Source organism: Fusarium falciforme, chromosome 2, assembly GCF_026873545.1.
Source record: "Fusarium falciforme chromosome 2, complete sequence".
Classification (NCBI taxonomy): Eukaryota; Fungi; Ascomycota; class Sordariomycetes; order Hypocreales; family Nectriaceae; genus Fusarium; species Fusarium falciforme.
In genome coordinates, this window is record NC_070545.1 from 2860723 (window position 1) to 2877607 (window position 16885).

The 16885-nt window shown below is 52.0% G+C and overlaps 4 protein-coding genes and 1 pseudogene across 5 annotated transcripts, besides 1 other annotated feature; 4 read left to right on the forward strand and 1 right to left on the reverse strand.

Moving 5' to 3' along the window:
• The first annotated feature begins 94 nt into the window (after positions 1 to 94).
• On the forward strand, positions 95 to 1796 carry NCS54_00282700 (annotated as a pseudogene). The gene is made up of 3 exons: positions 95 to 317; positions 475 to 1628; positions 1677 to 1796.
• Positions 95 to 1796: a sequence feature.
• A 1772-nt stretch (positions 1797 to 3568) lies between these two features.
• NCS54_00282800 (uncharacterized protein) lies at positions 3569 to 5902 on the forward strand (the record flags this gene model as incomplete). Its single annotated transcript, XM_053148417.1, has 1 exon — positions 3569 to 5902. One exon carries the CDS (start codon positions 3569 to 3571, stop codon positions 5900 to 5902), a length of 2334 nt encoding a protein of 777 aa, XP_053004392.1.
• A 613-nt stretch (positions 5903 to 6515) lies between these two features.
• Positions 6516 to 8567, forward strand: NCS54_00282900 (Hypothetical protein; the record flags this gene model as incomplete). Its single annotated transcript, XM_053148418.1, has 2 exons — positions 6516 to 7892; positions 8190 to 8567. The coding sequence occupies 2 exons, from the start codon at positions 6516 to 6518 to the stop codon at positions 8565 to 8567; spliced, it is 1755 nt and encodes a 584-aa protein (XP_053004393.1).
• Positions 8568 to 9316: 749 nt separating this feature from the next.
• NCS54_00283000 (Methyltransf-25 domain-containing protein) lies at positions 9317 to 10174 on the reverse strand (the record flags this gene model as incomplete). Its single annotated transcript, XM_053148419.1, has 1 exon — positions 9317 to 10174. The coding sequence occupies one exon, from the start codon at positions 10172 to 10174 to the stop codon at positions 9317 to 9319; it is 858 nt and encodes a 285-aa protein (XP_053004394.1).
• Positions 10175 to 12632: 2458 nt separating this feature from the next.
• Positions 12633 to 13622, forward strand: NCS54_00283100 (Hypothetical protein; the record flags this gene model as incomplete). Its single annotated transcript, XM_053148420.1, has 1 exon — positions 12633 to 13622. The coding sequence occupies one exon, from the start codon at positions 12633 to 12635 to the stop codon at positions 13620 to 13622; it is 990 nt and encodes a 329-aa protein (XP_053004395.1).
• Positions 13623 to 16885: the final 3263 nt, after the last annotated feature.

The following is a 16885-nucleotide window of genomic DNA, read 5'->3' on the forward strand; positions in this document are numbered from 1 at the left end:
CTCGGGGTGGCTTTGACTGACTCTCGCTCTCCCCCATTAACAGTGCTCTGTGCCCACACAATCACACGCAGCAGATATTCACCCACTCGTCAGAGCAACCATGATGCTCCAGGCCCTTGACGCCCGACCAGCCGTGCTCGCCGGCGCTGCCGTCCTACTCCTTACCACATGGCTCGTCGTGTCGACGATTCGGCAGTACGTGCGGCTGCGGCACATCAAGGGGCCACCAATGGCCAGCCTCACCCAGGCTTGGCTGATCCGCTGCGTCGGGAGCGGTCGTACGCACCTCGATCTGTGGGAGGTGTGCCAGAAGTACGGTGAGTGCTCATCAGCCTGAGGACCAAGCAATAATATTACGGCAAACCACGGTCGACCAGACTCAGGACTTCGCCGCACAGCTATATGCACCTCCCATTCAGTCACTCGCAACTCAAGAGACCTCATGAAGATGGCTGGCTTACTTCGTTCGCTCAGGAGACGTCGCGCGCGTCGGCCCCAACGACCTCGTCACCTCGGACCCCGAGCTGATGAGGCGCATGCTCAACGTGCGCACGCACTATAGGCGCTCGGCCTGGTACGACGCGATGCGCCTCGATCCGACCAAGGACAACGTCCTCTCGCAGCGCAACGACGAGCTGCACGCCAGCACGCGCTCCAAGATGGCCGCCGGCTACTCGGGCAAGGAGGTGGATGACCTCGAGCCGCGCATCGACGCTAACGTGCAGCGCTTGATCGGCCTGATTGATGGATACATCGCCCGAGACAAGCCCTTCGACTTTGGCCACAAGGCGCAATACTTCACTCTGGACGTCATCTCGGACCTGGCCTTCGGCGAGCCCTTTGGCGACGTCGAGACTGACTCGGACGTGCACGGCTACATCGGCGCCATGGAGGAGAGCATGCCCACCATCATCGTCACCACCGTCATGCCTTGGGTCATGAAGCTGCTGCAGATGCCCATTTTTAAGGGCATGCTGCCGTCGGACAAGGACCCTGTCGGCGTCGGTCGTACCATGGCCATTGCGAAGAAGGTCACAGCTGAGCGCTTCGGGCCCAACGCTAAGGTCCAGCGCGACATGCTTGGGTCTTTCATCGCCAAGGGCCTGGGCCAGAGTCAGGTCGAGTCTGAGATCCTGATGCAGATTCTCGCGGGCGCAGATACAACGGCCACTGCTGTGCGCGCAACCGTCCTGCACATCATCTCTAACCCGCGCGTCGTCGAGGCTATGCGCCGCGAGGTCGAACAAGCGAATCCGTCGCGCCCGATTATCACCGATGACCAGGCCAAGGCGATGCCGTATCTCCAGGCCGTTATCAAGGAGGGCCTGCGCATCCACCCGCCCGTTGTCGGCCTCATGTCCAAGGAGGTCCCTACCGAGGGCGACACCTTCAAGGGCGTGTACCTGCCTGGTGGCACCAAGATTGGCTACTGCGCCTGGGGGATCTACCGCCGGCGGGACATCTTCGGGGACGACGCTGATGAGTTCCGGCCGGAGAGGTGGCTCGAGACGCCCGAGGAGAAGCTGAAGCTGATGGAGGACACGCTCGAGCTGGTCTTCGGGTACGGCCGGTGGCAGTGCCTGGGCAAGAACATCGCCATGATGGAGCTGAACAAGGTCATTGTTGAAGTAAGCATGCCTATGCATAATTGGGTTCTTTGCTAATGTAGCGAGCAGTTGGTCCGGCGCTTCGATCTGGCCGTGGTCAACCCCATCAAGCCGTGGAATTCCACCAACGTCGGAGTTTTCCTGCAGTCTGATTTTTGGATCCGAGGATACAAGCGAGTAAATTTTTGACGAGTGCTGGCATTAGAGCCGGTCGTAGCGAGGCCGGGTGGTTGAGAGGGCTTGCCCTCCATGAATGCAGACTACCAAAGAAAGCTTCCTTACTACTGCACCTATGTGGTGCTACATACAGGCTACGGGGTTAAGAAATGATGAGCCGGAACTTCAGCTGGCCGGATGCCGTCTACCCATCACAGAGACTTGGTGTTTATGGGGGCTTCCCCCCAAAGCCCCCGGTCCTCGCTACGCTCGAAGTCAATTATTGATTCTATCCGGTTCTTTCTATCTCATCAGGACTCCACCCCGTCTTGAAGGTTCCCACGACCGCAGCGAGGACCGGGGGGGCTTGCCCGCCATGATACGCCCGCCCTCCTTCGTCCTGCTGGTGTGAAATTAGACTTGGAACCCTCCGACCCATAAATCTAATGAAGGTTGTTCATAGGCTCCTTCCTGTTGCTGGACCCGGGCCTTCCTGTCCACATCATTATTGATGAACGTGTCACTGTGCATGCAGTCGTCTTAAGGCGTACGATAGCATCAAACCATCTCCCCCAAGGGTTGACATTGGCGCTAAACCTTGCGCAATGGCAATGCTTCGAGCAGGCCACTTCGATGAAAACGGATTTATTGGAACAGCACGATTTAGCAGGATGTTTGCAGATGGAGTGACGAGGCTTGTGACGGAATGAAGAGGCTCGATGGAATGAAGAGGCAGCCCGTCGACTCACATGCTACTGCGCTCCTCCTAACCAATACATCAGGTATTCCAAGTCCATTGATTCTTCTTCCAACTCCTTGTACCTATCGATCATGCTCACCCACCTGATGCGCGTCGTCCTCCACGACAATTTGAACATTCGAAATTTCGCGACCTCAGGCACCGAGCCAGCGGTCGTTGACTAGTCCCAGGGAAACGGCGGAAATAGGCTACCAGGAGTGTTGCCTGTGAACGCATCGAGTGACTAGTCTCCCGCTCGCTACACCTGCTGCAACGCTGTGGTCCTGGTCGCTCGTTAACATTGGAGGAAGATGGGCACTTGCAGCGAAACTGCTCTTCAGCTGTCAACGCTACCAGTTTCCCCAACCAACACATAACATACTCACTAGTACCCAGGCTAAGCTCGCGTTAGGGGACTAGCCGCCTGCCTCCTCTGCAGCCCCTACACCGGCTCACTACCTCGAGGTGAGAACAGTACAAGAGTTTGATAGAGTAGCCATAGTCTATTCCCCAATACCCCAAGCCTCCCAAAAGTACATCTAAGCCGACTACAAGGCTTCCACATACTTCTGACAGCACGTATGGACTAAATATTCTTGGACTATGCTAGAAAGGGTACTTAGACTTGGGCATCCTATTTAGGTCTATCACCGATACTCTCTACTCTACTCTACTTGAGCGGATTGTAGTCGAGGTTATCTTCGCAGGCGAATAGCGCGGAGAGACCGGGGAGGGATCGCAAGATAGTGACTGACAGAGGAGCTGGGCGAAATTTCTTACGCCACAGGCCAAGCCTCTCCTCACCAGTTGGGCGTACGCTGCTTGTCCTGCTAGCACGCCTCACGTTCCTCGGCGCGTAGTCCGTATCCCTGATTTGTTGACTGGCGGGTGCTGTTCACCGGATTTTATGTCATTTTCACGCCAGATGGGCAGGCACTTGGCTACAGATAAGAGGTGGCCTTTATCGCGGTGCTTTGCTTTCACGGTGGGTTGAAGACGAGCTCCTACCAATTCTCTCGCCTTGAGGTCATCTCTCGACCCCGTATTACTCTCCCTTGGCAGCACCATGAACGTTCCGACTTCCCTCTATAGTCCTGGCAGCCTTGGAGACCATGCAAAAGTAACAGGCCGGTCGGTTGGAGAAAAGAGAGCCGCTGAGGATATTTCGGTCAGCCCGAGACCGACAAAATCCAGTCGGTTAGAAGGAACCACGACAGGGCTTTCAGGTAGAACGTTTTCGGACGGTGAACCGGAGGACAGTGCTGGAGGCCGCTATGGACCCAGTAGTCCTCAAGCCATGGGGCCGGCCAGATATGTATTCAGTGAACTCCCCGACAACGAACCCGAAGCGTTCCGCATTCTGGAACTCCAACCAGGCCGGTGGTGCGACCGGCTTCGCTGCTCCATCATAACGAAGACAATAACGACCGCTCCTCCCTTCGAAGCCCTCTCCTATACTTGGAAGCAAACGGACCACGATGAAGGCGATTATGAATCTCCGTGTGAGTATGAGAACGAGGACAAGGACGAGAATGAGGGCGATGAACATGTCGACGTGCTTGGAGACAATGGCTCCGGACACAGCGGCGAGCACGGTATTGCGAATGATAGCGACGATGGAGATGGTGCTTACCTGACCATTGACTGTCATAATGGTTGGCTTCCGATCGGTCGTGGACTGTTCAATGCACTGCGGCGGTTGCGGTCTCGAACAGAGAAGAGACTCCTCTGGGTTGATCAAATATGCATCGACCAGCAAAACATACAAGAAAGATCCAAACAGGTCCAGATTATGCGCCACATATATGCCGCTGCGGAAAAGGCTCTTCTCTGGACAGGCGAGGAAAAATGGTGGACGCAGGGGGCCTTGGATATTTTCGACAAGATATACAACAAATACATCACGACCTACTTGAAGCCCATAGACGGGACCTACCTTTCGGAGTTAGCGAGTGCTGTGTTGCAGCACGGGATCCATCCGGACGATTACCTCCGAGTGTTTGATGAGTTACTCTTTGAGGGTTGGGACTTCGCGGGGATGGACCACCCTGCCTTGCCGAGCGTTACTGATGTGCTTGACCTTCCGTTGCGGATACCCCCATGGGGAGGGGTAGTCGACTTCTTCACTCGACCCGTTTTCAGAAGGGTATGGATCATCCAAGAAATTTGTGTTGCTCGGGAGGTCACTGTCGTTTGTGGGGGGTTCCAAATGCCTTGGGCTATGGCGTCGACAGTAGCGAGCCTCATTATTAAATTGGCATGGGTACGCAACAACACGGAGCTTTTCACCATGCTCAGCAGCAGCATCGGCTTGGAGACTTTGGGGGCAATTGACCATTTGAGAAGGCGACGCATAAGTTTTCATCTCGGGTGGACCGGCCGCCTCTGGAGCACCAGGGGCTACGCCAGTTTGGCGGACGAATTCGAGGCTACCGATCCGAGAGACAAGGTATACGCGATACTGGGAATCTTGACAAAGGATATTCAAGAAGGTCAGCTGTTAATAACTCCCGACTACACACAAGGAGTTCTACCAATATTCCGGAATTTTGCGAAAGCTGTTCTGTCTCGCCAGCCAAAGTTAGACCTCCTCTACTACGTGTTCGAGCAACCTTTACGGACGATATTGGACTTGCCATCATGGGTCCCAGACTTTAGCTGCTCTCAATGCCGTACCGAACGGCTCTCGACGTCAGAATATCTTGCTGCTGGTACATCTGACGCCGACATACAGTGGGCAGACTCGGCTGAACAAGATGTTATGATGCCTTTAGCCTGCTATATTGGTACCATTAGGGCAATAGTTAACACGGGAGATGGACAGATATCTGACGAGTTCCAAAGATTTAGATTATGGACGGACTTTGCGGCAAGATCCCTAGACAATGGATATCCTACTGGCGAAGATGTTATCTCGGTCTTCTGGCGCACTTGTGTTGCGGGTCTCTCTGAAGATGGCAAGTTCCCGGCAACACCAGAGTCATTCAGTCGGTTCTCCTGGTGCTGGCGCAAAATCTTTGACGGAAACGACAACAGCGTTCGCCATTGTCACAATCAGATACTGTCTTCAATTCACCATCAGATCGAACTAAATGGAAGCGAAGAAGACGGGCCGGACGATATTTCGTCAATGAGATGGATCAAGCCGCTAACAGGAAGCCGTCTTTACATCACCAATCGCGGTTATCTTGGCCTCTGCTCCCCTTGCTCTGCCGAGGGAGATGCTGTCTTTATCTTTTCAGGTGGCCCTGTACCTTTCATTCTTCGACGACATGAGCCAAAGACGCCTGACGCGGAAGAGATGTTTTCACTCATTGGGTCTACATACATCCATGGATTCATGTCAGGTGAGGCTTTGTCGCAGGAAGGCTTTGCATGGAAGAGGATCCGAGTTCAATAACCAGTATTTACATACCTGCCTGTATCTAGTCACTTACCTCGTTAGTTAGCTGCCTACCTTGGTTAGTTACCCAGTTACTCTCCTAGTTGCTATGGTTGGCAGCTCCCGGTATCCGTCGTTCCCACCATGGTCTATTACCGTCTAGCCCCATCCGTCGCGCCTTGTTTCGGTATGTGACAAATTAGTCAGCTATCAGAGTTTTGGCACGGCCCAAGCATTCGTCCGTAAACCCTCCGCGGAGGGTTTCCCAAAGGGACGGGACGGGTGAGCAGTGCCTCATCAGTTTACGGACCAGTGACGCACTCATTCTCGCACTCGGACTGATTGATGTGAGCCTCAGTCAACTCTACTCTCCTCCTCGGCGCTCGGTTGCTCGCTCTCCTTGCCGTGCTGCCCGAATATCATGTACGCTTATCGATCCATCCTTTCTTTATCCGATTCCCCCCACTCCCCCAAGCCAAGACTCCGATCGGGTTTTGTGTAACCCTGTACAACCATGGGCACCTCCACGATCCATCCGTCGCAACGGCGGCTGTCCTGCGATGTCTGCCGGCGGCACAAGACAAGATGTCAACGCATTAGGCAAAACGACCCAAAGTGTGCACGATGCACTATGCTCGGCGAGGAATGCAACATTGGCGGGCAGAAGAAGGTCGGGAGACCGAGGAAGTCAGACTCGGCTCCTGGCCAGCGCGCAGGCAAGGCGTCGATTGAGGAACCCCGAGCGAAGCCAGTTCGCTCGCAGAAGAAACAGACGACCGCAAAGAATCAGCAGAGCGACCCAAGCCCTTCAAGCGTGTCACCAGTCTCGGGCATCTTCCCAAAGATGAACGACCAACATGGAATTGAGAGCATGATGTTCTCAACAACAACTATACCAACAACCACAACCTCTTCAGCGGCGCCGCCGGTTGTTGGAACCACCACAAACGTTGTCTTTGCCCTTGAGTCATCGTGGCCCGCTGCTGGGACAGCTGAACAACAGACTTCATCACCTCCTCCGACAATACCGTGGAATGTCTCGAGTTGCTTCAAGCATAGCTCCGCCTTTGCCGACTACGACTGGAACATAGACGAGAACGACGTATTCAAGACGAAGTCAAGTCAGTCCGACCTCACTGTCATATGCTCAGACCCGGCAAGCCTGGTGATCCCGGAGCTAGGTGCCCCCATGGGCAGTATCGATCTGTCCGACGCCTTATCCAAGCTGTCCAAGCTCAACAACGACTTACACATCCGCATGGCCGCCATCGAATCACATCGGTCCGTCATGACCCTGAACAGCATCCTCTTCCGCGAGGGACCGCTATTCATCGACAACTCCACGCTCGGAGAGTTCACAATGAGGTCAACACTGGAGCTCTTCCAGGTGCTGTCGCGGCTCCTCAACAACCGGCAGTGCCATGCGCCACTCGACGGTGCGCACAAGCTCGATATCGTGAACCTGCCAGGGCTGGACGGCCAGTCTTCGTCGCCACATCCCTACGGAGGTGGACACAATGGCCACGGCCAAGGCCCAAGGCCCAACCTTGCCTCCCCTTTCCCATCCGCCTCTCTGCAGCCGTTGCTGGCTCCTCTTGCCTTGACCATCACGGCCGTCTTCGCCCAGCTCATATCCCTCTACGAGGTTGTCCTCAAGCACATGATCCTCTGGCTCGAGGACATCGCCGCCGAACCCCTCAGGCCCATCCCGGGACTCCGGATCGGCGAGGCGTGGCCACAGGATCTCTGCGCGCAGGGAATCCGCTTTTCCAACGCCTCCCTCAACTTGCTGGAGAGAATCGAGCAGATCCTCGGCCTCACCGGGCGGCCCGAGTGGGGAGGGCCGGGCCTGCTGTCCATCCAGCAGATCGATCTGCTCTGGAGCGTGCTGGACGGCGGCGAGGGCATCGCTCCGGGCCACGGCTTCATGCGGCCGGCGTATGTGAAGAGGTCGCTCCGGAAGGCATTATCGGTCCTGAGTCGAGTCATGTCCCGGCAGGTGGCTCCGGTAGGCGAGATGAGACAAAACCATTGTAATGAATATTATGTACAATAGACAAAGGAATAACGATACCAAGACAAGAATTAAATAAAGAAATGAAAATACCTCTTGAGTGCGCCTCAATACACTGCACAAAAGTCGATAATCGCGGAAGGCACAGACCATAAGCGCGCGCTTCGAATGGAATAGGGCCGTTTGTTAATTAATCAACACGGGCAAACAGAGCCGGCGGCACGCAACTTGGGGGCCAAGCACGGCCAATAGCTCACAGCTCACAGAATCCTAGCAGTAGCAACTCAATAGTTGACTGGCTCGCTCCGGACTTCGGCACGCCCTGGGGATGGGCAGAGCACCTCAGCAAGCCCTTATGCAAAGAGACTTAAGGACAACCGCATCGTCAACATCTCGACAACACGGGCCTACGTGCACTGGGATGACAGTTCGGAAATATGTGCGTACACTTGGACCCGTGGTCGCGGCGGCCGTTGTTGGGTCAGAGACGAGGGACTGGAGGACCGGGAAGAGGTCGACGGGAAGTATTTGCTGTGTTACGACTATGTCTGTCGAAAATCCGGCAAATGCGAATTGGCTGCCATTGAGGTGCGATTTAACGAGGACATCCAGGTTTTGGAGGGATGGCGAGCGTTGGAAGCCGTAGGTTTGAGTGCGATGATTCAGTAATGATAGACATGACGTCTGGGGGCAAGGGCAAGCATGTCGCTTCGGTTTTCTACTAGTGAACGTTCGCGTAACTCCAGTCACTAAAAGATGAAAAGAGGGCACGGTACTATGAGAGCAGCTCCAACGAGAGCGGGCCATCCGGACCAAAACTAGGCTCAGCTTGCCACAGAGGACCGCACATGGCTGACACTGCGAGAGGGTTGATCAATACTAATTGCCTCGAGCCAACAAAGCCGTGAATTCACTATCAAGCAACTATTTCGTGATATGATCAGTCCCACCCTTTACCCATTCCCTCAGCGTAGTTGTTGTACGTAACTACACATGGTTGGTGAAATATTCTATACCTCATGGGGCTTTTCCGGAGAGCCCGATGATGAGTAGTTCAAGAGTTTCCGGCAGTTGTTATGTTCTTAAACAGCTTCAAGAACCATCCGGAGTGCGGGTGCTAGCGTGTCGCGATTGTAAAGCTTCTTCGCAATGTCGGCCCCGCTCGTGGTGAGTCTTGCGAGCCATCGCTTTGCATCTTGAGATTCCCGCGGATACCTGAGGATATTCAGGAAAATTACCCCGTCAGAAAGCTTTCCTGTGAAACTTGGATTCATCAGGGACCATATCTTGTGAAGCCTAAATAAGTTTCTGAGCACCACGTATCAACATAGACGCCGACCAAGCTTATCATACATCATACGAACTATCATATCGAGTTGTGGCGGTCTCGAGGAGAACCGCTCTAATCAGGAAGGAACTCATATAGCTAGTACACGCCCAGATCCCCTACGCGCAACAAAGATAGTTCCCGTCAGCTTGATACCGACGCCAGAGCCCGAGGGTCTGGTGAACGGAACGGCCCGCTCCCTCACAATCTTCTTCATCAACCCAGCGGCCTTATCCTTTTCCTCCTCGCTCCAAGACCCAAATGCCTTCGAGCCGAACGCCTGGGTCAGAAGATCAGCGATCCCGTCGGCCGTCTCGCCGCCCAGGTGCACGTCACGCGCAGTACTGACTTGCACGTCGAGCCCGGCACCCGACAGCACGGCCTTGGTATGCTCGGGGTCGAGCCAGATGTCAGGGACGGGCAGCTTGAACGGCGTATCGTCAGGACGGATCTGCGCCTGGACCTCCTGAATGATCTTGATGTGTCCCATCATCGCCCAGCCGGTGACGACGGCCACTCCATCGGGGTGAAGTGTGCGCGCGATCTCTCGGGCGCCCTTGTCGGCGTCGGTGAAGAACATGAGCCCGAGGTTCGTGATGGAGTGGGTGAAGGTGTCGTCGGGGAAGGAGAGCTCCTCGCCGGTCATGACGGCCGCGTGGACGTTGGGGTGGGAGGAGAACCGGTCCCTGGCGATGCTGACCATGTTCTCCGCCCCGTCGACGGCGTGGATCTCGGGCTGGATGCCGGACTGAAGGATGATGTCAGTCACGATGCCGGTGCCGCATGCGTTGTCGAGGATCTTGGACTCGGACGTCAGGGGCTTCAGGCCCGCGATGAGGGAGATGGCATGCTGCCCGAGTTCGCGGGTGCCTCCGCCAGTGGTGGCCTCGTACTTGGCCGCAGTCTTGTTGAAGTGCTCGGTGGCGGTCAAGTTGGGAGCGGACGACATGGCGGCGGAGCAAATGGCTCAAGCACGACTTTGAGATAGCACCATCAGCATATTGTGACAGGTTCGCAGATTTATATGTCGCATCGGAGGAGACAACGAACGCTACACTTGTAGCAAAGTATTGCTGATGGAAAGCCATCTGATACGAATTGGTACTGGATCTCGGAGGGTTTTTCGGGGGGGGTTTAGTAATCCCAGCTCCAAGACCGGCCCCCAAATCAGCCCGACGGCACCAGGACGGTATCCCAGCCATGGACTAAGATCGGTCCCCCTCAGAATTAGATCCTGCGAGCATACGGGCCTGCGCCGTTATCGATAAGGGGCCTCCTGCCTGAGGGATGTACCCGAGTACGTGGACTGGACTTGTCAAATGATAGCATTTGGATGCAAGGTTGTGGTAGTTGGGAAAGATCTTGATGCCCTGGTGCACAGAATCATCCGCCCTCGGAAACCTCACGGACGACAGGTCATGAAGTTTCCTGGTCTGTTCCCGGGAAGTACTGTATCAGCTGTCTTGGGATACATCCCTATGCATTTAGGAGGGATGGTTCTAGCTAGGGATAGGTATATATATAATATATATATATATATATATTTATTATAAAAGAGGGCTATTTTTATAAACGGCGCAGACTATCCAGCACGACCTGCTCTCGAGCGTTAAGGACGCCTTCTCGGGTGAGGCCCTGCGGCACAGTATGAAGGAGGCCGTGGAGTCGCACAGGCACCAGACGCTGGCTTGGCTCATGGAGGAGACGCCGGACCTCGTCGAGCGGCGTGCTGCATATAATTCGAGGGAGGCCTCAAGGCGCCTGGTGCGCATCCTCGAGATGATGAAGCCTGGTGAGGAACCGATGCCGTAGTTATTCGGGCAAAGAGGATAGGAAACGGATACACCTGAGGGTGAAACCCAGCCACCTACTGCCATTAGTCTCGGAAAAAACGCTCGATCCACAAGACAGCCGCAGTGTGCGTGAAGTGTTAGGCTGAACTGGAGGTCTCGAACAAGGTAGCCCTTTCTGGCCACGATGCCACCCCTAGAACATCATGGATTGCACACCCCCTTCCCTGGGCCTTGAGGTGGCGAGCTCCTCCTTAAGTCCCGTTGCGGGGGCCATGCAGTATGGTTCGTCGGCACATACCACACACTGGTGAGGCAGGTCAGCAAGAGGTCTAAATGGAGATGAAGCACCAGAATTGAACAACAACCTCCAACCCATCGTTACAGCGGTCTAGAAAGAAGCAATGCTCGGCGAGAAGCGAGGGGGACGTGATGGTACGCCGGCAGGATGCGGGAGGCGTTGGCACGGTATAGTCATACAAAATAGATATCTTTGCACCCGACACGTTACATGCCCGCACGAACGGAATCATGCACCCTAAAACTCACGATGGCAACCACGCGCACGCGCATATATCACCCTCCTCGCTAGACATTATCGTATTATAGGGCCATATTTCAAAACTACTCTTTATTTGAGATCCTGCCTAACTATAGTGACAAAGCGAAAAAAAAAATTGCAGTTTGGCGGCAGCTATATATACAAATTGGATCAGTTTTTTTTCCTTTCTTTGTTTTACACACCTACTGTACATGGTAGGTTACGAAGGGCTGCGCTTATGCAGTAATAGTTGTGTTATCTAGTGTAATGGAATTATTTATGCTTGACGCCTTAAGCGCTATTTTGAAGTTGGAAAGCTAGTACTCGAGTATGGGAAGAAACATTAGATCTTCAGGCTGAAGAACGAGGTCGTACAATATTGCGAAAAAAGTGGAAGGTTACTAGCCACGCAGACGAGAGTATATAAGAGTCGGAAGAGATGAGATGACATAAAGCGAGGGGCAATACTATAGCTATCCTACGGGAAGGTGCTACTTGACTTGCTAGTTAAAGCATTATAGATCTATGTAGGGGAAAACTAAAGCCTCTGAAAAAAGCCTCCGGAAAGGTACAAGGTGAATTTGTTAATGAATGCACTTCTAGGAGGAATTAAAGCCTCCGGAGAACTAGGAGTCTCGTTAAAGAGGAAAGGGAGGTATGTGTGCCATACCGGAGTACGGATACTACTGTATGGACGTATTCTTAGCCTCGCCCTTGTACTCACGCTAACCTTTCTCTTGATCACTAATCAGCCTCTATTGTTTTTTTTAGCTTTTCCTATACTATAATCTTAATCAAGATGATGTGGATCTTAGTATGGTGAAGATTACTAACCCTGTATTCTAAAAACCCTCCACGGAGGGTTTAAGAAGAGACCTTCATAGATCCTTGCACTATGCCTGATATGATGATAATGAATCAGTTAATTCTCGTAGCATTCCCTCCAGAATGGAGTATATAGCACATAGAGCTCTCTTCTTTCTCCCCCCATGTCTTTCCTCCACAGCCTCACCACCAACCTCGTACCCAACTACTTCACATCCATAGCCAGAAATTTAATAACCACCACAGCAAACATGCCTCTCGTTGACGCCCTCATCATCGGCGCAGGTCCTGCCGGCCTGTCTGCAGCTCTTGCTCTTGCCCGCCAGCTGCACACTGCCGTCGTCTTTGACAGCTCGCTCTTCCGCAACGCGCGTTCGGCGCATATGCATACCATACCCACATGGGATCACAAAGACCCCGCTGCCTTTAGGGGCGCGACGCGCAAGGAGATCTTGGAGCGGTACAACACGATCTCCTTTGAGGATTGCGAAGTTGCCAAGGTCGAGAAGACGAGTGCGGGCGACTTTGCGGCCACGACTGCAGATGGGACAACATTCACTGGCAGGAGAGTCTTGCTTGCTAGTGGTGTCACTGATTTGCCGCTTGATATCAAGGGATATGATGAGTGCTGGGGTCGATCCATGTACTTTTTCCCCCATTCTGCCATAGTGAATAACACTAACTCCTCCAACTACCACTGCCTCTTCTGTCACGGTTATGAAGATGCCGGAAAACCCTCCGCTGGAATCCTTGCCCTCGGCGAGAGCTCCGCGCCCACAGTAGCCACCGCCCTCGCGCGCAGTGCCAAGCAAATGACCTCCAAGGTTGTGATCTATACCTCAAACAACCCTGCCGTGCAAACCGCAATCGCAGACCTTCTCGGCCAAAACAATACCGCCATCACAACAGACGACCGGGAGATCGCTTCTCTCGCTCTTGGTGCCGGAGGAAGCAGAATTACTATTACCTTTGCAGATGGAAGCTCGGTTCAGGAGGCGTTCCTTGCGCACAAGCCGCCTACGAAGCTTAACGGCCCGTTTGCAGAGCAGTTAGGTGTGGAGTTGGCGCCTGGTGGAGATATCAAAGTAACACCACCATTTGGAGCCACCAGTGTCAAGGGAGTTTATGCGGCAGGAGATTGCGCGACCCCGAGGAAGAATGTCATGCAGGCGATGCAGATGGGGACATTCGCGGGGGTGGGGATTGCGCATGACTTGCAGGCTGAGGGGCCCAAAATGTAAGGAGGACTATTTTAAAAGCCGCTACCCTCCAAGGCACTAGCGGGAGCCTAGCGTGGTTCTAGTATGTATAAATAGCTATTTACTATGTGAGAAATCTAACCAGGAGCTTGAGCCAATATTTAAGGAACAATGGAGATTGAGAATGGTATGAAGCGCCTTGGCCTTAAGTCGAAACCTGGCAGGAAGTCTCAATGGCGATGGAATCAAAAGAACAGCAAGCTCTCGCGAAGAAGAACGGCGGAGGGATAGATTAGTACTGCTACCAGACCACGATCTTGATCCCAAAGCTACTAGCCTCTGCGAAGGGATGTAGTATCGAACGGCCAGATAAGATCATATAAGACGACAAGGCGCCAGCACATAACCACCACATCCAGAAGCGGATCTATGATCTATATAGCGTTTGGCGCCTCTTGTGGTGTGGTAATAGCCCTGATCTAAACGCTATAGAGCCTTGCTGGCCATGGAAAAGATATGAACAACACGAAAAGGAGCCCCGAAGAGCCGTAAGGCTGCTATTGAGGTGTGGGACTTGGTATGACCTTCAAATGGAGGATATTCGCAAGTGGATTGAAATCGTAAGGCTTGAAGGAGGAGCGCCGGGATCCAAATTTACACGGATTTGTTCCTTTTTGTATATTAGCTTTTTTTTTTTTCTTTTTCGCGCGGCAATGACTTTTTAAATAGAGATGTGTAGATGCGAGGGCAAAGGACTCTATGTTGCACATGCACCGCGGCGAGTTCTGCTGCCGGCTCCCCCCTCTCCAGATAAGCCGACTTTAGCCAACCGCTCGAATCTTGGCCGACATGCGAGGCTAGCCCGGTTGCACCGCTCTCGCCGACCCAACACAGAGACCGCGTCCATCTCCTGTCGCATACACAAGGCAAAAGTATACTGAATCCCTGCTGCTCGACAACGTCGTGTTCTGATCCAGTCGCCTCAACCCGATCATGCGCCAGCTTTCTGACGGCTTTGCAGTGCGACGCCGCTAAACCAGTATGCACCACCTGCCTCAGGCGATGCTTCGACTGCCAGTATCCGGGCCCGAAGGTCACCAAGCAAAAAGCCAATGAGATTTCCGAGAGACTCAAAGTTTATGAGAACATCTATCGCCTCTTGCAGTCTAAGGAGGAGGATAATGCGGTCAAGGTCTTCAGGCGCATCTGAGAGGGTCACGACCTCGATTCTATACTCTGGCATCTGCAGGACGACGATCCTCTGCTTGAGATGGATATCGCGCCCAATACTTTGTCCCGCAAACCTCTACTGTACCTGTGCAATATACCGTCCTTCCTAAGACAGCCGGACAATCTCTTCTTCCAGTCAGATCTCTTCCTGCAAACAATAGATACGCTCCCGGACCAACTACGCCACGCGGAGACAAGTCAGATGCCGAACGAGTCGAAGAACACCTGCCCGTTGGCCGTATCAGTCCGCCAGCATCGTTAATCAGCGCATAAACTCCGCTGACATTCTGCGGTGGACCAGGGTCACGAGCGACGCTCATCTAGTCCGCGAGCTGCTTCACGTGTACTTCCTATTTGAATACCCCTTGTTTACTTTTTTTCCATAAAGACTACTTTCGCGACGACATGATAGCTGGGCAAGGGGAGCATTGCTCGTCTCTGCTGGTTAATGCTATATTAGCTATTGCCTGTGTAAGCACAGTTGGAGTGCTGTTTTGATTCCCTGAGCGAATCTCAGACCTTAGCACGCGCATAGTAAAGCCCCCTTCCGCAACGAATATTGGAACCCAAAATCCTTACAATTTCGCTTTTCCGCCGAGGCTCGGCGCCTGCGGGGGTTCGACTTGGCGACAGACGCCTTGACGTCGGTTCAAGCCGCAGCCATTATGTCCGAACAACAACTCTCCCAACAACCTCAGGGACGACAAAGACCAAGTCGACAACACCCTATAACCGCGGTTTCGAACAGCATTTGACCGATTATGAAATTCACCCAATATACTCCTCACAAGAGCCAGGGTTAGAGGAGGTCATGGCAGCAGTGGCTGTACCGAGGCCGTCACTCTCGCCTTCTAGGTTCTCTGACGGCGCCTTTAGGACGTTTCAAGAGAGCAATGCCCGCGCCAAAGACGAAGATGATGTATTAGTAGATGTGATCCCGACCATAACTGGCCCGAGGTAGGCTAACTACCTATTCTCTAGAAATATAATATTTAGGAATCTTAAGCTACTTATAGGTAGCACTATTATACTAGCTAAACTAGATATTTATTATAGCGCTTAGTTTAAAGAAATTAATTAAATAATTTATAATTAACTTATTAATTATATTATATTATATTATATTATATAAAATTTATTAAAGTAAAAATTATTATTATTATTATTATTATAATAAAAAATATAAAAATATTATTTATAATATAAAATTAATTTAAATATTAAATAATTTATATTTTTAATAAAAATAAAATAAATTTAATTATATAAAAAATTAATAGATTTAAAGATTTAAAGATTTTTAACTTAGGCTTTAAAAATATAAAAGTTTAAAAAAATATTTAAATAATATTAAGCTTTACTTAAAGACTTTTAATAAAAAAAAACTACTTATAAATAATAATAATAATAATAATAATGTTACGGTTGTGACTTCTTAGGTCATATAAAGCTAGGTAGGCAAAATGGTTGTATTATACTGAAGCTTGCTTGAATTAAGATGATAGTAGCCGTGGCGAAAAACAAAGGATTCCTTTGAGATGCCCTGCCGAAAGGCCCGGGGCACGTGAGCTCGTTAATGCGCGGGCTTTGAACAAAGCCGCGTAATAAATAATATTAAAATAATAGTTTTATATTAAAGAGATATATTAAATTAGGTTTTATATATTAGCTTAAAAGGTAATTATATATTTTTAGTAACTAATTAAGTAAGCTTCAGCTTTGCAAGTAAACTAGGCCTAATTAAGAAGGTTATACCGCGGCCTAAAAGGGAAAGAGGGAATTATCTAAAGAATAATAACATAATTAATACACATAGATTAAGGTGATCCACATAGATGGCCCTCCTTTGCAACATCATCACCCTGCTCACCCACTGGATCACCTTCTGCTCAGGTTAAAAGCAGCGACAGCTCAGGCCCAGCGCCAGAAACGGATTGGGACCGCGAGAACTGTCGGGGGTGACTATTCAGGTATCCATCAACCCTGTGACCCCTCATTTCCCTTGACAGGCCTCAGCCTCAGCCGCAGCCTGATTTGACTCTCACATACCTACCTACGGATACCTGGGTAGGTAG